General features: G+C 47.0%; 3 protein-coding genes across 11 annotated transcripts in view; 2 read left to right on the top strand and 1 right to left on the bottom strand.

Annotated features, from left to right (window-relative positions):
- Nucleotides 1–2,129: 2,129 nt before the first annotated feature.
- On the top strand, nucleotides 2,130–7,446 carry TSEN34 (tRNA splicing endonuclease subunit 34). 4 transcript variants are annotated; one of them, XM_083411655.1, is made up of 5 exons: nucleotides 2,130–2,209; nucleotides 3,128–3,400; nucleotides 3,810–3,972; nucleotides 5,553–5,798; nucleotides 6,904–7,446. In XM_083411655.1, the coding sequence occupies exons 2-5, from the start codon at nucleotides 3,152–3,154 to the stop codon at nucleotides 7,089–7,091; spliced, it is 846 nt and encodes a 281-aa protein (XP_083267781.1). In that variant the 5' UTR covers nucleotides 2,130–2,209; nucleotides 3,128–3,151; the 3' UTR covers nucleotides 7,092–7,446. The 4 variants fall into 4 exon arrangements, with proteins under 4 accessions (XP_083267781.1, XP_083267784.1, XP_083267782.1 ...); XM_083411658.1 differs by having other exon boundaries at nucleotides 2,132–2,211; nucleotides 3,144–3,400; XM_083411656.1 differs by having other exon boundaries at nucleotides 2,141–2,422.
- A 587-nt stretch (nucleotides 7,447–8,033) lies between these two features.
- Nucleotides 8,034–13,547, bottom strand: GRWD1 (glutamate rich WD repeat containing 1). Its single transcript, XM_083411625.1, has 7 exons — nucleotides 13,235–13,547; nucleotides 12,311–12,428; nucleotides 11,892–12,057; nucleotides 11,597–11,810; nucleotides 11,341–11,483; nucleotides 9,695–9,892; nucleotides 8,034–9,228 (listed from the first exon to the last, which is right to left on the bottom strand). The coding sequence occupies exons 1-7, from the start codon at nucleotides 13,530–13,532 to the stop codon at nucleotides 8,917–8,919; spliced, it is 1,449 nt and encodes a 482-aa protein (XP_083267751.1). The 5' UTR covers nucleotides 13,533–13,547; the 3' UTR covers nucleotides 8,034–8,916.
- Nucleotides 13,548–14,746: 1,199 nt separating this feature from the next.
- The window catches only part of KDELR1 (KDEL endoplasmic reticulum protein retention receptor 1), a 127,929-nt gene continuing 117,167 nt past the window's right edge, over nucleotides 14,747–25,508 (top strand). The window contains exons 1-2 of one of the 6 annotated variants that reach the window (XM_083411688.1): nucleotides 14,747–15,138; nucleotides 17,025–17,100. The gene's annotated coding sequence lies outside the window, so the exon portion shown is untranslated. Of the gene's footprint in view, nucleotides 15,139–15,380; nucleotides 15,554–17,024; nucleotides 17,105–25,508 lie in introns of those variants that run through there. The other 5 variants (XM_083411689.1, XM_083411683.1, XM_083411684.1 and 2 more) reach the window with 5 other exon arrangements.

The raw sequence follows: 25,508 nt of genomic DNA, 5'->3' as shown, positions 1-25,508 counted from the left end.
AATCTAAGGCTCCGTACATTGAAAAGTCCCAGGACCTGTAGTTTTTTAAGGCTGCTGGGAATTGTAGCTCTGTGTTAAACTACAGTTCCCATGATCCTTTGAGAGGAACAGACTTCTTGACATGCCCCGCTACAGGTGAGAAAGTGCTGCGTTCAGAGAGACTTGATGGTGCAGAGGGAAGTGCACATTATGGGAGGCAGGAATAAAAACAGTTAACATGGGCTAAAAGGAAAACAACTCTGAGTTAGAGTGGCCTAAGGAACTTGCCTAAAGCAAAAATCTGATATGAAATTACTAGTTTCTTAAACGTCCGAGGAATTTGGAGTGGAGCTACAGGTTTTATTTTTTGTTTTAATAAGATGGGACAACAGAGCCGGAGAGGTTTAACCTAGAGAATATATGATTAAGTAAGCAGCCTTCACATACATGGAAGGGCTGCCATGCAGAAGACAGGGCAGAATTGTTACCTGTTGCTCCAGGGGGCAAGACTATCCAAATCTGCAGGGAAGCAGATAAACATTAAGAGGAACTTCCTGACAGTATCAGCTGGGCAGTGGAGCAGGCTGGAGGTGCTTCAGCAGAGGCCCACATGCCAGGGATGTTGTAATTGCATCTGTTCATTTCTTAGCAAAGCACAACTTGAGCCAATTTTTTTTCCACTGGGAAAAGAAATGCCACCTACTTAATTTCTCCCTTGTGTACAGCTATAACTGTGCTTGGAAGACTTTCTAGAAAACATCATGGCAATGCTCCTTTAACCTCTGCCAAATACTTCCTTGCCCGCTCTCCATACAGCTCTCCATCCATCAGATGGGAGCTGCAGTCCCAAACATGTGAAGGGCACCAGATTGGCTGGGCTAGGGTACCGAAAGTGGAAAAGCTTCAGCAGAATTCCTGTAGTAGAGCAAGAAGAATATTCAGCCCTAAATTTAGAGCCTCTGGGTATATGCAGAATGCATTCCCCCAGTTAACAGCACTAAACAACCCCAGTAAATCTGGGGTTACAGGTAAGAGCTAATCATTTGCCTGCTTAGGAGCAAAACACAACAACTTGTCAACTTCCAGAGCTCCACCAACTGCAAAATGAAAGGGGCCGGGGGAATCCTTGGTAGCAGGAAATATTTTCTGTGGGGTTTTTCATCTGATGAGGAATGTAAAGAAGAATATTTTTAACAATCCTCTGGGAAACTGACGCTACCACTTCTTTTCCCCTCTATTCCTCAGGTAGGTGTTGTACGCACATGCCAGATTAAAATGGGGGGGGGGGGGACACTGAATGCAATGATGTAGCCCTTGTGAGGAAGAGATCTATCAAAAAGCAGGGTTCAGGGAGACTGGCGCTGCACACCCCGGGTGGGTTATTTTAAGGCTATAACTACGCTGTATAATACCTGAAAATAGAGCACCAAGACGTGCTGGCTCCTATTTATCCCCTCTATACTCCAGGGTAAGTTATCTGTTCCCCATCTAGATCTTATGCCTGAGCAAAAAATAAAATAAAATTGCCCCATCTATGTTTGACACCGATCTAGGGAACCCTGGAGCCCTGGCTCCTAGCCTTAGGCCCCATACTGGTGAGCCACTAAAACCCGCTTCATCCTTTCCCATGGAACCCAGGAGTCCGGCTTCCCAGCACCACCCAGATTTCCCAAATCAGCCACCCCGCCCGGCACTCACCTCTTCGGAGGGCACGTGCTGCTGCCCAAAGGGGGAATCGAGAGCGGGGCTGAAGGAGGGAGGGCAGGAGGGAAGTAGAAGCGGCAGTCTAGGAGCGCGGTGCAAAGAGCTAGCTCCTTGCAAAATCCATTTTGAGACGGCTGCCCCACCTCCCCTTTCGCCTCCAAGCTGCCTTGCAAAACAATTTCTCAATCTTAGGTGCGCGCTTCCTGTCCCTCTTGCACAGTTTCCTTTGCTTTGCAGGATGAACTGTGCGCGATGGAAGGGGAGGCGGTGTGTGCATGCTTCTCCACCCTCCTTCTCATCCTCCTCCTCCTCCTTTGCACCGCCTCTGTCTTCCCAAGACCAAGCCATTGGCTCCTTCTCGGACCGTCTATTGGGCAGCGGAGCCATCACTCCAAGCTAATCGGCTGTGGCGAAAGAGTGATTGGAGGGTCATTTAGAGCAAGGGGGCGGGGACTAAGGGGAGGAAAATATCTCCGGGATTCTCACGCAAGAGGAGCCTCATGGCTTAAAAGCAAAAGGCGATCCGGTGTGAAAGTGGGTTATGGGATTAAAACGGGTTGGGGAGGGTGCTAGGAGTGGAGGGGCAGGACTCCTGGGTCCTGAGAAGGGGCATGAGTGCTGGTGATTTAGGGAAGGGTCTTGATTTTGGGGTGATGTTACAGGAAACGAAGAGGCTGTGTCAGCCAGGGGAGGGAGAGTACATCGTCCCAACCTTTACTAGCAGCCTACTCTTCATCTGGTATATTATTATTAATTACTTAAATTTGTATACCGCCCTTTATCCGAAGATCAGACGTAAGATCCGTTGGTCATAATAATCGCTGTTGTCTGAAATTTGAAGCTTATGGCTTAGTTAAGTGTGTGTGTAGTTTCAGACTTGCGATGCAATATGCATGTATTCGCTTCCCTTTGCATAAAACAGTTTATTCCAGAGAGGTGCCCCCAACCAATCCACTGCAAGCACCCCAAGCATACCCCCACCCTGCCACCCATTTTATTCTTATTTATGTCCCTGGACCAGTCATGATTTATTCAGGATGCTTACAACCCATTGTATTGCAGGGAGAGAGAAGAGATTGGCCAACATATCCTTTTGGGTTCTGGGAGCAGAGAGATTATGCTGCTTTGCTTTAAGCAGCATAAGAGAACCCTTATAAACAATAAAACTATTTACATCAATTACAAACCTATTAAATAGTGGAGAGAGCAGATTAAAGCCAACCCACTTGTTTTTAAAAAGGGTGATCTGTAAAGTAACCTGCCTCTGCCATTTTAGGTACATTTCAGTGCTTAGTATAAGAACCTCCAACAACCAATTGCCTTTACCCCAAAGGCTGCTGGCAAAACCTTTCAAAGGAGAGGATCCCACCACCGTCCAAAAAAATCTTGGAAGTCAAGTGAATGTCATAGTATTTTTGTGGTTGTTCCTTTCCCATCTTCTCAGGGAAGCACAGGTACAGGCCGAAGCATGATCCGAATCCACATCTTGGAGGGAAAGGCTTTTGTGTGGAATGCTGCTGATGCGCGGAGATTGCGGGAGGAGCATCGTATTGTCGGCACACTGGTTGGAGCGTTAGCTCGGAAGCCGCGGCAGAATGTGCGGCTGGGGCTGCCCCTGCAGCTGCTCCCAGAAGAGGTCCGGCTACTGGCAGAAAAGGGGTTGGCAGCCTTGTTCAAAAACGCAGCGTCGCAACCTCTTCGAGATGATAACAGCCAGGTGATGGTTCAACCAATCATTGCTAGTTCTCTAAAGAAAACAAAACCACACAACCCCACCCCCCCAAAAAACCTGGAGCAAAAGTGAAGGATGCTCTGCTTAATTGCTGCAAATTGTGCAGTGTAGATCATGGGCCACCAACCTTTTTGAACCCCAGGGCACATTTGCACACCAGAGGCACTGTTGTGGGACCCAAACACACGCTGCAACCAAGCGCTCGCTGCAGCTTATTATATTGGCTAAAACAGAATACTTCTTTCAGGCCTAATTTCATTGGAGTGGCATGAGGACCCAGTGGGCACCAGGGAAGGTCTCTGTGGACATGTATGTGCCTGTGGGTGATTTAAATGCATGGTGTGGATGTGGTCAGAGAATGGGCAGTGCTGAACTTGCTTCTCTGTGTCTGTAGGATCCTTCAGCCCTTGAAGAGGTGGCCGCCTACCAAAATGAGCAAGAGGAGAGCTATCAGGAGCAGGTTCGGCTGGCGGCTGAACAGAGGAAAGCCGTGCTGGGTACTCTTGCGGAACGTATAGCCCAGGGCCGGGCAAAGAAACGGCGGCAGGAAGAGGGAGGTGAGCGTCAACGTTTGCTATGTGGCAACTATTTTGCTTTATTTGGAAGTGCCCCAGGAAGCTGCAGGAGGTAAGTTAAAGGACTCCTGGAAGGTTAAGTCCAGTCAAAGGCGACTGTGGGGTTGCGGTGTTCATCTCTCTTTCAGGCCGAGATAGCCAGTGTTTGTCCACAGACTGCTTTCCGGTTTATGTGGCCAGCATGACTAAACAGCTTCTGGCGCAACGGGACACTGCGATGAGTGCCAGAGCACATGGAAACGCTGTTTACCTTCCCACCGCAGTGGTACCTATTTATCTACTCACGCTGGTGTGCTTTCGAAGTGCTAGGTTGGCAGGAGCTGGGACAGAGCAACGGGAGCTCACTCCGTCGCAGGGATTCGAACTGCTGGCGTTCTAGTCGGCAAGCCCAAGAGGCTCAGTGGTTTAGACCATAGCGCCACCCGCGTCCCTTGCAGGAGGACTAAACTATGATTGGTATAGGTTAGGGGTGGGGAAACAGTGGCCTTTCGGATGTTCCTGGACTCCACTCCCATCATCCCTGACTATTGGCAGTGCTGGCTGGGGCTGATGGGAGTGGTAGTCCCAGAACCTATGGAGGACAGAGAAAAATGTTTTCTCCTCAGTTGTGGCACCAGCAATCAGGGCACAATAACAACAGATTTTTGGATGACTTTAGAAGAGGATTAGACAAATTCATGGAGAGTAAGACTGCCTGTGGCTACTAGTCACAGAATTGTGGAGTGTGAAGACACCCCAAGGGGGGTGTTACTGGGTTGTTGTTTTTATTTTGATTATATATTGTGATTTTATATTTTGATTTTGTTCTGTGAACTGCCCTGAGACCTCCGGGTATAGGGTGGTATATAAATTAAAAATAAAAATAAATAGTCCAACCTGCTGCAATGCAGGAATATTTTTGCCCAACGTGGGGCTCGAACCCACAACCCTGATATTAAGAGTCTCATGCTCTACCAACTGAGCTACTGTAGTCATGAGAGCTATCCTCCGCCTCCACAGTTGGAGGCAACAATGCTTCTAAATGCCAGTTGCTGGAAACTGCAGGAGGGGAGAGGGCTCTTGTGCTTGGGTCCTGTTTATGGGCTTCCTGGCTGGCTGCTGTGAGAACAGGATGCTGGGCTAGTTAGGCCTTCAGCCTGATCCAGCAGGGCTGTTTTCAAGATGCAGCAAGGGAAAACCAACCTGATTGCTTTTTTGGAGCACTGGCAAAGAAAACCATAATAGCCAGCTTTCCCCAAACATCTCTATAAAAGAAGAGCCTATTGCATCAGGCCAGTAGCTCCTCTAGTCCAGCCTTTTGCTCTCAGTGGCTAACTAGATGTCTAACCACATATTAGCTGAATAAGGAAATACTTAAAGGAAGGATCTAGGTGGGTTTCCCTTGGGCAGAGCTGTGCTTAATCTTGGCACCACAACCAAGAAGGTCCTGCCCTGGTACCTATCATAGCTCAGGCTGTTGGTGGTAATGACTAGACAAGGACCACAGCCACGGGACGAAATACATGGAAGAAGGTAGTCCTTAAGGTAGCCCAGTTACAAGCCACTCTGTATTATAATTCCAGACCCTCCTTCAGAACCGGAATCCACCTTTGTGCTTCCTCGACAATCTATGATGGTCCAGCTCCCAACAGAACGAGTACATCCAGGCCCAGAAGAAGAGGTGGACTGGCATGTCCAATCCCAAGACTGGCCTTATACTGGACAGGAGGAGCACGAGATACGTTACCGCATTTTCCAGAATCTTTGGGAACGGGGCTACTACGTCACCAGTGGGAGCAAATTTGGGGGCGACTTCCTTGTTTATCCAGGTAGTGGCAGGCTTGTGGATCTTGGGGAATCCAAGCCGGGGGTGGGGTGGGGTGACAAATGCTATGGTTTTCAGAGTCTGCCCCTCTGAGCAGAGAGTGTGATATCAAAACTCCCCTGCGTCACAAAGGCAAATACGAATAATAAAAAGCTGAGCAATCTTATCCTGCGTTTTTGCCTCTTAGCCCAGGAGTGAATGGAATATTTGCTGAAAGGCCTAGCCGGCCCTCTGTTGGAAGGGTGAGAGGTATTTAAAGAGGCAGGCAGGATTCCTGGCCCCATCTTGAATAAATAAATGCCTCCCCCTGTCCTTGCACACGGGGTTTCAGAGTCCTGGTCTGCTTTGCGGTGAATAGCAGCCTTCCTTTTTTATCGTGAATACAGGTCTGCTGAAAATGGGGAAGGCAGGACTACTCTAATAGTTTCAGGAGTAATGTCTACAGAATAAAATACTGCATTTCCTTGGTTTGCTGTGCATCGCCCTGAAATCTTGGGATGAAGGGAAGTGCAGAAATTAAATAACGTGTATGTAGATAGAACTCTGAAGTGGGACTATACAACAAATTGTGGCAGGGTTGAATGCCTCTGTGCAAGGTTCTTGCCATGTTACTCCATGTGCCTTCCAGGCAGGAAATTCTGTTTGAAACTAGAGAGCCACTGCCAGACAGCACAGTCTTCTGAAATTGAGTGTTTAAAGTAGGAAGAGTTGCAAAGCTATACATTTAACACGTGGGTGACATCATGATGATGTCATCACGTGATAGGTGGATTTGATGCCTGAAAGATTTGACCCACACAGCCGAAAAGTTCTGCACCCCCTGTATTGACAGTGGTCTGATGGTATAAGGGACTTTGCCCGCCTGCCACAAACTTACAGAATCCCACGCACTTAGCCTCCCTGCTGCTCCCAGGGTTCTTGCTGGGCAGGCAGTGGTTGCTGCTAACCTTAGGAAAAAAGACTTGCCCTTTCCTTGACTCGAAGACGTTTTTTGCTACGGCAAAACTCAAAATGGCTTCGTTCTAGAATGAAGAGCGATTGTTAAGGAGGGAGGAAACCAATGGGCTAATTCCCTCTTCTAACCCCACCTTTCTCCCTCCCTCCTACAGGTGACCCCATGCGTTTCCATGCCCATTACATTGCCCTGTGTGTCCCTAAAGACACCCCTCTCTCCCTGTGTGATGTTGTCAGCGCAGGACGCCTCGGTACCAACGTGAAGAAGACGGTGCTGCTGTGTTCGGTGGACCAGGATGGTACTGCAGTCTTTACATCCTTGCAGTGGAGTGGGATGCAGTGAGAACAGGATGCCAGTGGCGATTTAGGGTTGCCTTTCAGACAGTGTTGCGGGGCTGGGCTTAAGCTATTATAGCACAGTCTACTCCAGCTGTTCTCTTACTTCGTTTACAGTTAACCCTCCACATTACAATTGTGCAAATGACTGTCGGTCTGTGAAGTCTCCCAGCAGACATCTCCGTGTGCAAATGTCTCATGGAGGGCAGCTCTGTGTACATAAATAAGCTGGCCAATGAGAAATACTTGGACTGACTTTGGCAGCGTTTCTGCAGTAGTGTAATTTGTCTTTTTCCAGCTGCCCGGAGACAAGGGTTGCGCTTGCTCAGAAATAAAAGAGGTTCGAGCCTTATCAGGGGAAACCTTTTGCAGCCCAAAGGCCACATTCCTCCATAGGCAACCTTTGTGTGGGGTGAGCAGCCTGTGGTGAATTGGTGGGGCCAGAGCAACAGCTGTGAGTCTTCCTTTATTTGTTGAAAGCTACTCTCTGCTTGCAGCTACAAACCCCTCTTCCCACGCACATGAGCAAGAGGCATCGCAGTTCAAGAACACATCAGCTACACAAGGAAGGTGTGGAGTAAAGGTGATGGGATCTGACCTAGGGAAAGGGGTATGTGACCTAGGCAGATTTCCTAAGGCCAGATAAGAAAGCAGGGACACCCTCCACTCTGGCATGAGAGGCTGAGGGAGGCACAGGCCTATTTGTTTCTTGCATTTATACCCCACCGTTTTCTCTGGGAAGCTCAAGGTGGCGTAAATGGTTCTCCCCCTCATTTAATCCCCACAACAACCCTGGGCAGTAGGTTAGACTAGAAGGCAGTGACTGGCTTAGGGTCACCCACTGTGAGCCCCAAGCCCAAGTGGGGATTTGAACCCTAGTCTCACAGGTCCTGGTCTGACACTCCACCACACTGGCTCTTTGCGACACAGGGCAAAGGGAATTCCTAGCTTCCACTTTGAAAAATTAATTTTTTTAAAATTTGTGTATCACCTGTGGTTCTCAGAGCAGCTCACAGCATAAAAAATACAATGATTAAAAAGCCCTGCCTTATCATGTAGTCCGTATTATACATGATCAGAGAAATTATTGTAGGGTAATGCTGCCCCCCAGTTCCTCTCTGTTTTCAGTAAGTGGCAAATGGATCAGGCTTAGAGAGCCCCCGCTGGGCTCTCTCTGCATGGCTGGTGCAGGGCCGTGAGCTTAGTATGTCCCAGCTTGTACAGAGGTAAAACAAGAAAAATGCAGCCTGTCAAAATGTTGACGGGGTTTCCACCTTCCCTCCAAAATAATTTATATTTATTTAAAATACATTATTCTTTACAAACAACGTCCTCTCTGCCCCCCCGCTGCATCAGTGGTAGGCTCTGATGAACAGTTAAGCAGATGCTTGCAAACTGTTTTATACATTGTACGTTTGGATGGTTCCACACACAGAAAAAGCCATTAAGTCTGTTTTGAACTCTTCCCATAGCAGAGTGGGAACATCTAAATGAGACCTGAATCATCCGATTTGTTCGAGGAATGAGTGTAGATAAAGCAGAGCAAAGGCTATTCTAATCATTATCACTCATTAACGGGATGACAGAGAGAGGTGATGACCTCATCAAAAGACTGCAAAGCTTAATCGGGGCAGCTGTGAAGACCTATTCCAAAAGCAAAAGTTAGTTATTAAACCAACAAAAGAACCCATTTTTTAGAAGGTTTTAGAGTCCACAGGGAGGAGAGACTGCGGCCATCTTGAAGGAAGCAACGAAGGGTACTGCGGCTTAGCACCTCTCTTAGCAACAGGTCCGCAAACCCCAGGCGGCCATTTTGAAAGCCTCGCTCTCGCTCAGACGCTGATAGTCCGGAAGATGTTGAAGCCAGATAGGGCTGTGGTGACGAGGGTGCCAGGGCACTGCGGATGCCAATGCAGCTCCTTAATGTCGTTCTCTCCCTGGTGAACAAACAGTAGTTGGGGTGGGATGGAGGCCAAAGCTGGGTCCTTGGCCTCTGCTTCCTCGTCTCGCTCCACAGCCAAGTCCCACTGCGTCACCTGGTCATCGGCGCCGGAGGCTGCAAACACGCCGCTGTCTGTAGGGTGCCATTCGACGGACGTGATGGGTGCCGTGTGCTGCTTGAAGGTGGCGACAGCCGACCCTTTCTGCAGAGACAGGGGAGGACAAAAGAAGGGCTGAGTTTGAGGGATATTGCTCATGAAGAAGATTTGAAGGGGAAATAATGTTATGTACAGGTGTAATGAACCTTTGTCCCTCCGAATGTTGCTGAACTACAACTCCCATCATCCCTGGCCATGCTCACTGGGGCTGATGGGAGTTGTAGTTCAGCAACATCTAAAGCAGGGGTGGGCAAGGTTTACCTTGCCTGAGCCGGTTGACTCCAGTGGCCGAATTGCATGTGCCCATGAGCGAGTGCGACTGCGATTTCCAGCGCCACAGAAGTGAGTCCCTGCGCCGCGCTGGTTTAGCGCAGTGTGTGGGGACTCGCCGACTGGGCAGCTCGGGGGCCGGTTAAATGACCCCCGTGGGCCGCTTGTGGCCCACGGGCCTTAGGTTGCCAACTCCTGATCTAAAGGTTTTCCCAAACATATTTTGACAGTGATTTCTAACCTGGAACTGCCTGAGGTCCCAGATCCTGAGGATCCCATCATCGCCACCACTGACGATGAAGGGCTCGTTTCGATTCCAGCTGATGACGTTGACGTCTGCGTCATGCGCCTGGCTGGCAGTCAGCATGCAGGCTTTCCCCGGTGGCGCCCGTGTATCCCAGATGCGGATAGAGGCATCCGCTGAGCAGGAAGCAAAAACCTGATCCAAGAACAAGGGCAAAGAATTGTTATGGTTAAACATAGTGGAAAGCTCTCACGTCCCTGCATCAGGCCTTGTTCCCCAAGCAAATCCCAGTATGCCCTTATGAAGTCGTATAAATCAGCCTTTCCCCTGCGAACTGTTCTCGAAGTTTATCATCAAAACTTGTGCACTGATATTCTGAATCGGACCAGTTACCTGGTAATTACAAATCTTGGCTTAACGACCTGTGCTCGGGTTGGCAAAGCAGTGCCTAGGTACAATGACTTGCTTCGTGTAATAAATATGTTCGTTTTGTGCTGTTTATGTCAAGCTTTTACAGAATTTGAGATTCTGAATAGGAAGGAGAAAAGGCACAGGTATATCCAGTGCAGTGGAACACAGGTAAAAGGAAATGTGGAAAAAGCCATGCAAAGTGATGCAGTGGAGAACCTCTGTATTGCAGGCCTAATTCAGACCATAGGAAGAGTCTGCTGGATCAGGCCAATCAAGCCCAACTTCCTGTCCTACCTGTGGCTAGTCAGATGCCTATGGGAAGCCTGCAAGCAAAATCAGAGCACTTTCCCCTCCTGTGGTTTGCAGCAACTGGTGGCCGGAAGCATTACTACCTCTGACTGCAGAGGCAGATCACAGCATTAGGCCTGGCTGGGGTCTTAATATGGCCCCTGAAAGCAGTCTCCACCCCTAAGAAATCCCCACCCAATGTCTTATCAAGCTGGGTGCAGCTACACTGGAACTGGTTCCACTCAGGAACTTCAAGTAGAGCCAACCCCTAAGGAAAGTGGGGCTTGCAGCTGCAACTGACAACAAGACCTTTTGCCCAGACAATTTAGTTTCAAACTGCAAAGGCAACATAAAGGAAAATTCTTGATTTCAAAGCATGTGAGGAAAGGAAAACTGTGGGCAAAGGAACATTTTTGCTTTACAATACCAGCTTAAATTCAAGCCCACCTGGAAAGGAAAACTTCACCTGACACCAGGATCTGATCTTCGACTATATCCTTTTTAAAAATACAAATCAAGGCCAATCTGATTTCAGATTCCATTAAAGGAACCTTGTGGTCACTTGTGGCCAAGCACATGCAAGAGAAATACAGTGGTACCTCGGGTTAAGAACTTAATTTGTTCTGGAGGTCTGTTCTTAACCTGAAGCACCACTTTAGCTAATGGGGCCTCCTGCTGCTGCACGATTTTTGTTCTCATCCTGAAGCAAAGTTCTTAACCTGAGGTAATATTTCTGGGTTAGCGGAGTCTGTAACCTGAAGTGTATGTAACCCAAGGTACCACTGTAATAGGCAATTGCCTTTTTAAAGAATAAAAAAATGCAGCCTTAGCTGATTTGAAATACTTTGATTAAGTCCCAGGTAATTAGGAAGCACATTAACATTTCCCCAAGCACAGAAATTTTCACTGTAAAGCAAGCTGCACCCATCAAACCACTTCCTCACCGTAGCTTCATTTGGGGACCACTGCAGGTCTTCCACTGATGCAGTGTGGGCTGTGAAAGGCCGCTGGTCTACAAGCCATGATCCATCTTCCTTGGGTGTCCACAGATGGATGTTCTTGTTGCAATCCCCAGTCAAAAGAGTCCCTGGAATAGGTGAGGCACAAGTTATTCTGAACTGCAGTCCAGCCAGTCCAGGTCTCCTGTGCCTACGTTCCCAGCTCTGCCAACTCCATTCCCATTCTATCCCAGCTGATTACCTGGTTTCTTGGGAGACCAGTCCACAGCAAATCCTTCCGTCATATGCCCAGCGAATGAGAAGACAGGTTTGATCTTGGCCTGCTCTTCTCGCAGAAAGGCTGCCATGGCTTGAGAGTCGGACAGGGCCACGAGGGGGCGCTGTAGGTCGTATATGTCCACCTGCCCCTTCTCAGACCAAACCGCTGCGATCTGTGATCCACCTAATTCTGTCACCTATCAAAACAACAACAGACCATTTAGGTAGAGAACTGTGCCAGAGCAGAGTGAGAGACCAGCAGGAAATATGGTTCGTACCCGAACTCTATTAATACCCCCATAATGGGGGACCATGGCCAGTTCCAGTTGGGGTTTTTTCTCTTCGTCTTCATCACTTTCACTGTCGCTGCTACTCTCTGACCCTGAAGAATCCTTGCCAGAGTGTTTGGTCCCATAGAGGTGGTGCATCTTCATCACCATCAGCCTATTTGCAGGGAGGGGGGAGAGAAAATGAGACATTTGAGTGGTCTATAAGAAGGTGTTTTCAAGGATGGTGAACCTCTGGCCCTCCAGATGGTGGGAACTACAGTTCCCAGCATTCCCGACAACTGACCGCAAAGCTGAGTCTAACAAGGGAAGGCCAGGGGTCCCACATCCCTGCTATAGACCCTCTTGTCCTGGCTTCAGTAGGACAAGTGTAGCTGGCTTGCTGGAAGCCAAGCTCCTCACAAACTCACCTGTTGGCATTGGCAGTTTCAGCCTGAGTTCCAGCACAAAGGAGAAGGCTCAGCGGGTAGGTGGTTCGATTCTCTCCCAGGGCATCTCGCAAAATGTCAAAGCTCAAGCAAGGGGAACCTGCACAGGGTCGAAGGAGACACAGGGACATCAGCATTCCTTTCTGTGGCAATTCCCCTCTTTCCCCCATATCTACTGTGAGTTTTTTTCATCACGTTGATTTACAGTCATAACCTTCCTTGCCGTATGCAAACAATTGTTCGTATCTTAACATATACACATATGTAACATGTGGTATGTAAATTTACTGCGGATTTAGTTTTAGGCCTTTCTGCCAGAAATATTTATGCTGAAATTGCTTTGTGGTGTTTTTAATATTTGTTTCACCTTTTTGATATAAATAGTACAACAGGAGGTCCGGCACAGCCCTCAGCTCCTAGTTCTGTACTCACAATTACTAACTTTGTGCAAAAACATGCAGTGGAATCTATTTTGAATCTTACTATTTAGCCACAGCTCTTGCAACTTTACCAAAGTGGCTGGTGAGGGTTAAGAGGTCATGGGTTTGCTACAAATGAGGTTCAGTGCATACCCCTTGTCGCTTTAAACCTATCCTATATATATATATATACATACATACACACCATCTCTTCCTGCCCCTAAAGGATGCTCCTAACCTACAGCCACTCATCACATGCCATGCCACATTTGTGGCTGAGGTCTTCAGGAATCAGGCTCCTCTATACAACCAAACTAACCCGTGTGGCCCACGTCGAAGAACCAATGCATCTATACCCTGACAAATTCCCACCTCCATTCCTCCCTGTCTACAATCTTGGAATCCTTTCCCGTTCACCTTAGCAAGCGTCTCCTTACTTTCCAGTCCAAAAAGACAGATCCCACCCCATTCCAATACATGATCTGACCTGTGCCTGCGCGATGATATAGGCGATAGGCACCCTCGTCCATCACCAGTTCTTCCCCAGGTGCTGGAGGAGCCCCCTGTCCTGGCACATAAGCTCCCCCTCGACCCTTCTCTTCTTCTTGCCCCTTCTCCTCCATTTCCATGTCCTCATCCTCCTCATTGCTACTACTGGAGCCGCTGCTCGGCTCATCCCATGTGCTGGGTTCCTCCATCTTGAAAGCGGGCAGCTGCTCTCCATAGCCACGCCCCACTATGGGCTCGGCATCCCTTTTCCTCCTTCGATGACGTATACTCAACATAGACGCAGAAATGGGAGACTAACACGAGCACCTCGATGTACAGTGTCCACATTTCTGTTTGAGGAGCTCGTTAGCAGGACTTCACTGCATGTAAAGCTCTGACTTTTGAGTTGCGAGGGCATTCCAGAGACCACTTTAAATTGATTTAAACTTTAAATACCGCTGGGGTGTATCTTGTATGGAAGATTTTCAATTTTCAAAATAACTTCGTCGGGTGATAAACTAGATAATCTTTTAAAAAAAAGATTTACTTTTCCAGTTTATACACTTCACTAATTTTGCAATCATTTTGACATTTCAAAACTTGACTTCCTCCCCCCTCTTTCTATGGTTTATTAAATTTATTTTTAATATCTTCTGCATGTCCTAATTAACTTAATTTGCTCATTTATTCATCTTTAAATATATGAAACTGCAGGTTATTACAATAATCCTGCCAATGTTTTTATCTGTTTACAGTTTATCTAAGTATTCAATAAACCATTTCCATTCTTTTATGAAAATTGTGTTATCTTGATGTCTTATTCTTCTGGTAAGTTTCGCCATTTCTGCAAATTCCGTAAGTTTTTGTATCCATTCTTCCTTTGCTTCTTTTCATTTATGACAAGTAACATTCTTGCCACTGTAGTAGCATACAAGAATAAGTTTCTATACGGTTTAGGTAGTTCTGTCCCTAAGAAGCTATACCATCCATCGCTTTGGGATGTTTCATAGGAAGTGATTAATAAATTAAATTATTAATAAAGTTGTTAAACACCGTTTAAAAGAGTGCTTGTTGTGCCAAAGGCTGACTTCAGTGTAGTGTTAATTTTTAAATATAAAATCCCTAGACTTGCAGAGTTCTTGTAACTTATTCAGCTTCAGCGTCCCATCCTACCCGTTAGGAATAAAAAAGAAGGCTGAGTATTTGATTTGCATTTGTGGCACAATTTGCAATTGTTTTGAGGCTTTATACAAACAGACACGCACATTCGTCACACAAAACAAGAACTTAAGAGTATAAAACCCCGTTTCAAGTAGATTCTACTTTGGGGCACGCTTCTGCACCAACCACAGCTACACTACATACTGTATTCCTGAATTTCTGCATTGTGCCCTATGGGCTGCTATCACTTTCACTCGACATCCGAGGGGAAATTACGTCAAAACGATCATTGTCCCATGTTTGACTATTGGAATGATCGCTCTATATTTTTTGTCTACGTTTCTGAAAAGGGAAACGCTAATTCAGTTAAAAGGAAAAAGGAGCAGGTGGCCATATTGGAAAACGTTAGTCATTCTCCCTCTCACGGTTGGGGTTCAAAAAACCTGCCCCTAGTAACTCAGCGGGTCAAAGCCTTCCTTCCGCAATTTGAATTCAAATTAAGATATTTTAGGTAAGAGAATTTAGAAGCCGTATTAAGCGTTAGCACCCAGTCACATTTTTTAAAAGAGAAGAATGCCGCCATCTTTATTAAGGGAAACTGATATTTTAAATAAATGCAGTCTTAGAGAAGTTTCTCTCTGAAAGTCAGCGCTGGAAATCAGAGTTGTGGGAAGACGGAATGGCGGTAGCCCGTTTTAATGGTTTGCGCGGCTTTACTCCTCATTGAAAACACGGTAAAATGTGAGCGCCATTTTGAGTATGGGCAGAGAATGCCTGCCGCCATTTTGAGAGGCGCTACTCCCGGACCGCCACCATCTTAGAAAAGGGCAGTCGGCAGCCGCGCTGTCTCTAAAGAGGCCGTGTACTGCATACAGATGCACCTATTAATTTTTTCCCGAAACGGCCATTTTAAGTGTGGGCAAGTTTATCAAAGGACATCTTGGAACAGGGCAGAGGACTTCCCTTCCCCCACAAAGAGCGCTATCCCGAAGCGCCATTTCAGAAAAGGGCAATTGGTTCCATTACCATGGCAACCGACTATTCACCGCAGCCCTATTGATTTATTTAAATTTTGTTTTTAAAGTGCTACTGAAAGGCTCGGTGGTATCCTCCACTTCAGGCGCCTGTTGCTTTTCTCCCCATAAACCAAGCCGCGGTAATTCTATAAATTATTCTACTTCACAGCACTTAAAAATCACTATCCTCTCGTTGTTCTCGCCTCACTTTCAATGAATTAATTATCTAGTTAAAACGCACACAAATGCGCAATTTTGACTACTGAGATAGGAACATAGGAAACTGCCTTATGTTGAGTCAGACACTTGGTCCATCTTGCTCAGTATTGTCTACACTGACTGGCAGCTGCTCTCCAGGGTTTCAGGCAAGAGCCTCCCAACTCCACCCAGAGATGCTGCAGATCGAACCAGGGACCTTTGGCTTGTACTGAGCTATGGTCCTTCATATGGCAATAAGTGGAACATTGTCATCAATCAAAGGGCCAGTTTATTTGCTGACAGATTTATTTAATTTATACAGTGGTACCTCGGGTTACATACGCTTCAGGTTACATACGCTTCAGGTTACAGACTCCACTAACCCAGAAATAGTGCTTCAGGTTAAGAACTTTAACTCAGAATGAGAACAGAAATCACGCAGCGGCAGCAGGAGGTCCCATTAGCTAAAGTGGTGCTTCAGGTTAAGAACAGTTTCAGGTTAAGTACGGACCTCCAGAACGAATTAAGTACTTAACCCGAGGTACCACTGTACATAAGTAAGGCATCCATGAAAGTGGTTTAAAGGTTTTTATTACAAACATAGGAGTTTATATACGCAGAAGAACAAAAGCAGCCAGCCATACTAAGCAAACTATATCATTAGTTTATTTTTAGTACTAGGCCTTAGCCATGGCATATGCATAATAAGTGCTTGTGTCTCTGAGCATGGGCAGACTGTTCCTGAATAGCCACAGCTGTTGGGAAAGATGGAGGGCACAAGGAGAAGAGGACGACAGAGGATGAGATGGTTAGACAGTGTTCTCGAAGCTACAAACATGAATCTGACCAAACTGCGGGTGGCAGTGGAAGACAGAAGTGCCTGGCGTGCTCTGGTCCACGGGGTCACGAAGAGTCGGACACGACTGAACGACTAAACAACAACAAAGCTCTCAAACATTTGGGATTTCTGGCAGGATTTCTGTGTCAAAGGAGGTGATTTTTTGAGCAGGTTCAAACTGCAGTATTTATTTTCTTAGGAATTAATGGTGCTGATACCACAGAGGTTGCAGGTTTGATCCCCATATGGGGCAGCTGCATATTTCTGCATTGCAGGGGATTGGACTAGATGATCCTCAGGGTCCCTTCTGCCTCTACAATTCTATGATTTCTAATCCCAGCCGCTCTTGGAAGACAGAATTCAGTATGACCTCAACTATGTCATTTTCCACCACGTAAAACAAAACCAAATAAAAATAGTCACAAATAGTCTCCTTTCCTACAGTTGCCTAGCTTATGCTGCACTTACCTGAGCGTAATCATCATTGAGTCCAATGGGGCTCAATTTTGAGGGAATACATAGGAGTGCGCCTGTTAGTACCTCATTCACCTTTCTCCCTTTTTCTTATTCAAAAGGTTATCCACTGGATTTCAGCGGGACATAGGGACTGACGTGACTTGCCTGCTAGAGAAGGAGTACTGTACTTACATGGTGAGTTTACATTGAAGCAGCTCACTTAGTCAGCTACGAATGATTATGCCTCTGCGGGCGTAGAGAACTTTAGAAGATTCTGCTGACAAAGTTGCACTAATTCTGTATTTTTGGATTTTTGACCAAACTCACAAGGAATTTAAAAAGTATGAGGAGATGTTATTATATGTAATATCCTTTTACTGAAAGAGATTTCCCCAGAACCCAGCCAATATGGGTGTGGTTGAGAAAATATAAGAAGCTTTCAAGGAGAGGACAATTTGAACTATAAAATCCCTACTTTTGTGTCAGGGGCAGTGGGAACACACAAAGTTTTTGGCATCGCCAACTTTTGGAATAAAAAAAATGGTGGCTGGATGTGGAGCCAAGTACAGATCTGGCAGTGGCAGAGTCAAGTTTTGGGGGGCTAATCTAGCCAAGTCAGAGTTGTCAGAATCCTCTAGATCCTAAGGTGTAAAGCAAAACACACACACACACACTCTTAAAGGATAAAATAGCAACATCCTCTTGCTCTTGAGTGGTTTAAAAATGGCAGGAGAGAGCAGCAAAAGGCCCACCGCCTTAAGGTGTATGCCTTTAACAGCTGCATGGCAATGCCACTGTAGAATATCTGCATTTTTTACTGTCAAACACATGAGAAGTCCCTGTCGAGACAAAGAAAGGTGACAACCTTACTGTGCAAATCTCCTGTGTCACTGAGTGCATACTCAACTAGGTGAAAATAAAATAAAAGGGCAAAAGCAATACTTCTATCACAGCATAAGCTCCTTTCACCCACCCTAGTCCATTATATTCATGTGGATTTTGCTTATTCTTGCATACACTCCCAACATTTTAAATTGAAACTCCCAATTGAGTTCCCCAATTTTCATACTTACTGAGCCCTCTCCACTGTACAAACAGTGTACACTCAGGTCTCAGTTCAGAGCCTTGTGTCAACAGAAACCTGAATGTACACTGTTGGAGGCAGTAGTCCTCTGAATGCCAATTGCTGGAACTCCAAGGAGTGGGAGAGTGCTGTTGCACTCGGCTCCTTTCGGGCATCTGGTTGGCCACTGTGAGAAAAAGGCTCCTAGACTCAATGTGTCATTGGCCTGATCCAGGCTCTTCTTACGTTCATTTTATTACAAACTGAATTTAAAATATTCATGGGGAAACCTGACATTCAGCAGTGGCACATGCCATTCTTTAAAATAACACCACTGCCCAGTTTTGCTAAAAAGCCCATAATTGTTCCTAGATATGAACAATATTTATTTATTTAACGACTTAATCAGCACATATTTACCTGGACTTTCAGCCGAAAAGGTTCCCAGAGTGGCTTACAAAGATCAGAAATAGGAGAGTCCCTGATCTCAGGATTACAAAGTCACGGCACAAAATCATGGCACGAAAGAAGAGATTGCGAGGGAAGAAGGGAAAAAAAAATGCAAACTCAGATTTTAGTTCTAAATTGCAAAGTTCTTACAATAACCAGCTGGAATAGAAATGGTTGAAACAGAAGAGGAGCCAAACCCATCTCTCCCTCTGCTGAAACCTGATGGAATGGATGTGACTGAATGATAGTTGGGGGAGAGGGATAGCCTGATGGAGTTGGTTTCTCAGCAGAGTTGATAGGGTGGTCCTGCCTTGCTTCTCTCCCTCTGCTGCAATCTGCCTGTCCAGGCATAGCTAGATTTAGTTCTGTTAAGAATAACAAACACCAACCATTTTCTTCTTGTTTGCAAAAGCGAAGGGGATTCTAACTCGCCGTAAGCAACTTGGTAAATAACTTACAAGCCTGCTTAAGAAACAAACAAAAAGAGTTCTTAAAATCTGTTGAAACTTTTATCCAAGGGCTGCCAAGTAGAGACAAAACTTGCTCCCTGGGAAACCAGTTCCCAACCCCAGCAGCTCCTGTGTCTTGCACCAGTGCTTCGCCTTGGCCAGATATCCACACTACAGGACTCCCTACTGCTTTGGCCTTGGTACAGCGCTCTCTCTGCTGCCCCACCCCCGCCTTGTGTCTCTGAGATTACAGCAATCCCAGTTTCCTTTGAATCCCAGCCCTGCAGGCTGCCATCTATCCTCAGCAGGATCATAAATTGCTAACAAGCATGTCCCGAAGCCTGCCGGCTGCCACAGCTCAGCCAGAAACTTGCTGTGTGCAGTCGAGCGGGAGGGTCGCATCCCATAATGTGACAAGGCAGGCAGCGCACCGGCAGGTTCTGGTGGCGGGCAGCTGAAGCTGCTGGCTGCTGGTGACAGTGACAGTTGGATGCTGTACGTTAGTAAGCCAGCGCTGAAAGGGCAAGGAAGAAGAGAAACAGCAGCTTGAGAAGTTGGAGGGCATCAGCAGGGGGCACCACAGTAGAGGCAACACAGGCTATGGCACTTCAGGGTCACATCAACGTGGCACCAGACTCCTACCTTTTGAACGAGGGCAGGTGTTACTATATGTTTGTTACAGCACATGGGGATAACCCAACAGTTATGAAGTCCAAGGTTGTGCCACACTTTAAAAGGCATGAAACTGGCAATGATTTAGTTTACTTGATGTGCTTTTTGCCTGGGTGGCATTTTTGCATTGTCTGTCTTGAGCTGTCTCTGAGAACAGAGGTGAAGAACCTTTCTGGCAGGTTGAGAGGTGTCAAGTTCCTGAATGCTGAAAAAAAGCAACAATTTGGAAGTCTTGCAGCCTTTTTTACATTTCTTCTGGCAAGGCTCTGGTGCCTTAAAACAGCTCCATGTCAGCCAGAAATTCAGTAGGTGAGGCTCCTCTCAGCATGAGGAATGCTTATTGAATTTTTCTCTATGGTGCAGCTAAGGAAGGTTCCAGAAACTGCCAGAGCAAGGCAGCAACCCTAACTTTCCAGAAGGGCCATAGCCTGCTATGACACCTGCTTTACTTGTGTTAAGTCCCCATCATCTCTTGTCAAAAATATTGGGTAACCCTGCCTAGGGACGCGGGTGGCGCTGTGGGTTAAAGCCTCAGTGCCTAGGGCTTGCCGATCGAAAGGTCAGCGGTTCGAATCCCCGTGGTGGGGTGCGCTCCCGCTGTTCGGTCCCAGCGCCTACCAACCTAGCAGTTCGAAAGCACCTCTGGGTGCAAGTAGATAAATAGGGACCGCTTACTAGCGGGAAGGTAAACGGCGTCTCCGTGTGCGGCTCTGGCTCGCCAGAGCAGCGATGTCACGCTGGCCACGTGACCCGGAAGTGTCTTCGGACAGCGCTGGCCCTTGGCCTCTTTGAGTGAGATGGGCGCACAACCCTAGAGTCTGGCAAGACTGGCCCGTACGGGCAGGGGTACCTTTACCTTTACCTTTAACCCTGCCTAACATGTCGGGACAGACATTACAGCATCGGAGTGTCCACTGGTTTGACTCATGAAGTTGCTTCTTTATACTGTATCTGCTAACAAACCAGGTCCTGAAGCCAGATGCAGGTGGGGGCGAGCAGTTGAGTGTTAGTGAAGATAGTTGTGGAGCGGGGCACTTCCTCCTTGGTTAGAAGCCACCTGGCTAGTCAAAAGACCTGCACAAATAATTTCCCAGGGTGGTTTGCATTCCATCTTGGGCTTTTCCTTTCAGCTCAGTCTCAGCTTTCTCTTATTTATAATGCCTGTAACACTTTTCAACGTAGGATGGGATTTGCAGTTGTCAGCTCATAACAACAGCCCTGTGAAGCCAAGTTGTTAGGCTGAGAGACTGTGTCTTTCCCAAGGTCACACAGTGAGCTTCATGGCAGAGCAAGGAGCTGAAATAGTGCTTCACACCCAAGGCTGTGTGCAAATAATAATTCCTGAAGAGCAGGTGCAGGGATGTGTTTGTGTGTATTCATAGAATCATGTGTGTGTGTGTGTGTGTGTGAGAGAGAGAGAGAGAGAGAGAGAGAAAGACTTTCCTCTTAAAGCAGTCTTTCTCAACACTAGCTCCAATCCCACTGCTGCACAAATGTGACAAACTCTTCTGATACCCTTGGCCAGGCTTTCTGTATTGCCAAATCAGCACCAGTGAATTCCCACTCACTCACACCTGGGCATCAGGTATGTTCCCAGCCTCATCTATCCCAAGCTGCAAGCAAATTTCTCTCAAAATTTGTACTTGTGGGGAACTGCAGCAGTGCCTGCCTCAGTCCCAGAGCCCTTTCAAGCATGTGACCATTAGATAAAGAATCGGTATCTCTGTAGAGTCAGTACCCTAAAGCTGACAGCTTACCTCAGTGTCCTACTTCATGAGCACAATGTGCTTTTTTTGTCCAATTAGGGTAAACCAAAGAAGAGTTTTGTTAGGATAGGAATGACCGGTTGGATAAAGAGTAAGAGGAATACAGAACAAAGTTGATGAACAAAATAAAATACAATTTCTAGTTTATACTCGTGCTCCAGTAGTTACCTTCCAGTGCAACTGATTTGTGTATGTGTGCTTGTGTGAGTGGGACCCAAATTCCCTCTTTTAAGGTAAAGATCAATCCCTTCCAAGTTTTAAAAGCCCTCCCCAGTTATCTCAACATAGAGTGGTTTTTTTGAAACCAGCCTGTAACATACTGAGTTAATTTAGGAGGTTTTCCTAAGGACTGCTGGTGATGTCTTAGTGGTAGAACTCCTGCTTTTCATGCAGACGTTCTGCGGTTCAGCTCCTAGTGTCTTGAGACCTTGGCAAGCTGCTGGGAGTCAATAGTATACAGTACTAAACGAAATGAGTCAATGGCAGTTTCACACATGAGTGATCGCTAGCTTTGAGGAGAGTCCTGGGCAAACAATCCTCTGGTAAGCCCCTACCTCTGTCAGTGAGCCCTGGCAAGCTTAGGAGCCTGTATCCCTTCCAAGCAGTTGCGGGCAACTGGGTCTCTCAGCCCTTTAGTTTTCCCACAATGCTCCAGAGCAACATTGGGTTGAGAGCAGAGTGGCTCGATCTAGCCTTTTGTTGCTCAGAGTCCCTCAAAGGACACTGAGAGGGTGGACATCTACATTGGGATCCCTGCACAGGCGACCTGGCAGCTGCCCAAGGATGTCAGGTGCTGGCAGCAGGCTAGTGGCTCCAGCTCCTGCTGCTGTCTCAGTAGGAACATAGGAAGTTGCCTTATACCAGATCAGGCCATTGGTCCATCGAGCCCAGTATTCTCTATTCTGATTGGCAGTGGCTCTTTACGGTTTCTGGTGAAGGTCTTCTCAAGCCTGTGTTCCACTCCAGGGTCATGATCTCTGCAGGAGATCTCTCCCCTCCAAAGTTGGCCATGTGGACTTCCTTTTGCCCCCTTTGCTACTCTCCTTCTGAATTTCCCTAGTTTAACTTGTTTAATCTAGCATTCCTTCTTCTGCCAAAGGGCAAAAATATGCATTGGTCCTCATTCCCAGTGTGTAGGCCAGACAATGACTTCACCCTTGTTGTTCAAATGCAGGCTTCTTGCCCACCTGCGTTGGCAAGGAACCTTATCAATTAAGGAGAAAGGCTGGATTCATCCAGCCACCTGGGATTGCTCCATTGCCAATTCATTGTTTGGGGTGGGGGTAGGGCAAGGGCATGTTATGGGGGAACGTGAATGGGTAGCACTCCAAACTAGCTCCCTGTTCAGTTTTATTACGTTTAAAAATGCATTTTCATGTCAGTAATTGGATCTAAACAATCTGATCTGTGTCAGTGAGAAGCTGTCCTGGATTCTGCCCCATCCCAGCCTCACCATCTCCACTGAAGTGGCAATTCTTTCTCTGTGGTGCTGGAAAATACGGGGCAATGACCAGAATGGAAATTAGGGACTTCACTGCAGGTCTCAGCCACTGGGTGGCACTCTAATTTCACAACTGCAAGGTGGCTGAAAAGGGTTGAACTCACAGCCCTGTGCCTGCCGCAGCAGTGGCAGCTGGCTGTTTGGAACCTCTGCAGAGCCAGTGCGTCCGGGACAAAAGTCCCATCCGTCTACATTATGGGCCAATTCTAATCATAGCTCCTCCTCCTTCCCCACTGCCATAGTCCCAAACCTGAGTTATTCCTTCCCCTCCTTCAACTCCCACAAGCCTTCCTCTGTTATCTCAGCCTGGGGTATTTTACAGAAGCCAGCCTGTAGCATACTGGGTTAATTTAACGGGCTCCCCTTGGGACTTCGGGCCTGTTTATGTTGTAGCTTTTCCGCTGATTTCCCAATTTGATATGAAAGCTAAATTAAGCAGTGGCATGGCTTGCGGGTCTCGCCCGCTGCATACCAGGGAGGCGTTGGCACCTCGTGGGTTTGCTGCAGGCCTCCCATGGGACTTGCCACCTGTCAGGGCTGCAGTCAGCATGAAAATTAACACTAGTCACTGAACGCTCCGAAAGCAAGAGGGGGAAATGAAAAGGAGCCGTCCTGATTCAGGGTAGCGCACGGCAGGATGGGGAGAAGGGTGAGAGGGCTATGGGCTTGAGGGCATCAGAAGACTTTAAAAGGCATGGGATTTTAAAAAGGTGGGGGAAGAAAAATCAGACTTATGGTTCAGCTGAGTGAGCTACCCTGCCATAGAAAAGTCCATAGGACGATGTTCAAAGGTGAAAAGGCATCACTCATGGCCCGTGAGCCAGCAAAACGAGCAGAGGCAGATTGCGGGGGCAGCCCATCTGCTTTTGTCACTGCTACATCACCAGATGCTCTTTCTGCATCAGCCTTCCCCAGCCTGGGCACAAATGGTATCTGGAAGGCTCCGGGTTGGAAAAGGCTGTTCTAGATGTCCTGTCACAGGAGGTCAAAGCCTTTCCTTGGCAAAAGAGAAGGTCTGAGAGGGAACAGGGCAAGGGCACTATCAAGCCATAGGAGAGACAGTTCATCCACCCTCTGTCCTAAAGGCTTATTAGCCCTTGCAGAGCTAGCTAGCTACACACCTGCAGCCTGCAGCCTGACCAAGCCTTAAGAGCAGTGCTTGAGACCCATCAGGCTGATTAATATGAAGGGGGAGGGTTTTCTCAGTGGCGATCCCACACCTTGGAAACTTCCCACCCACAGAGATTCATAGAGCCTCATTGCTGCTGGTCTCTCTCACCCAATTCCCCCAAACCTCTGAAGCTTCATTTATTCAAGTCTGCATTGGCTGAAATGTGCTGTACGTGGAAAAAATCTTTAGCTGCTGGTTGGTGTGTGTGTGTTTGCAATTGTATTTTTGTGTGCTTTACAGTTTTGTAACCGGTCTTTGTGCCTTGAAACGTTGGTCAAAAGGTTGCGTAGCGCAATCTTGGGTTATAACCAAGTTTCTTAATGCAAAAATGGAAGACGCTGGGAGCAGCTTGCCTTGAAGTAACATGTCAAGTAAAGTCCTGTTTCTCAACAGCTATCCTGGATCCTCACACAGTGGCTGATTTGATATCATACTTTTAACATGAGGGCTGTGTTATGGCTTGATTTTGTGTCTGTGTGTGTTTTGCTATAAATTCCTGTGCATTTGTTACATTGGTGGCATGTATGTTGTCTAGGTGCCATTGTGTGTCTTGGTGTTGCGTGGCTGTGATGCATTTCTGGCTGTTTTCTTATAGCCACTATGCTGCTGTAAATGTGTGTGACCATTATGATGGTATTTGTGGTATATTATGAAATGTTTGCAGTAGTACTGATGTGTGAGTGTGTTCTTCCCCAAAGTTATTTTCTGTGCCCGTATTTTGTAATTTTGATGGATGATGCCTTTATGCGGCTGGTATATTTGGAGGCTGCATTTGTGTATACTGCATATGGCCATTTTCTAGGCATGAAATAGGCATTGGGAACACGTGTGCTACATATTTGTGCTGGTGTTTACATATATTCCCGCAGTCACATTGAGGTGCGTAGTAGACACCTCTTCAAAGAGAGACCTTATCTAGTACATCATTGTGTCTGCTGTGATTTCTTTGTATGTGTCTGATGGGACTAAGGTGCCACTATACCCAAATGTGTGTGATTTTAGTGGTGTTGCAGACTAGTGTGTAACTGAGCTGAGTTTCATTCTCATTTGCACCTGGAGGCTTCCAGGGAGCTGAGATGCAGCTGACTCTGGGGAGACGGCAGCAGCTATTTGTACGGGAATCCCACCCCTCATCGCCAGGCTCTCTACGAAATAACTGCAATGTTCAGCTGCATCAGCAGGGAGAGAATGACTGAGGGAATCATTTTCTGTCTCTGAGCTGATAATAACTTGGCATCATGCAGCCAAGAAGTGTGGAGATCCTGGAGATTAAATCAGAAAAGGGGGGGGGGGGGAGAGAGAGACGAGACAAAGAGCAAAAGAAAAGAAAGAAGGAAAGGGGTTCAAGGGAAGAAGAACCTGCTTAGTGGGAGTCACGTGTGCTTACATGTTAAGGACTGGTGGCTGGTTGTAAACATTGGAGTAAGCGGATCGAAAGAAAGGAAGGAAGGGTGTGTAGAGAATGGTTAGTGGGAGACGTGGCAGAGGACCTCTTCCATGAAGCCTTTGGCATAACCCCTTAGCCTCCATA

Source organism: Podarcis tiliguerta, assembly GCF_965153285.1.
Source record: "Podarcis tiliguerta genome assembly, chromosome: 13".
Taxonomy (NCBI): domain Eukaryota; kingdom Metazoa; phylum Chordata; class Lepidosauria; order Squamata; family Lacertidae; genus Podarcis; species Podarcis tiliguerta.
The sequence above is the reverse complement of the archived record's forward strand: the minus strand, read 5'-3'. Positions and strand labels throughout refer to the sequence as shown.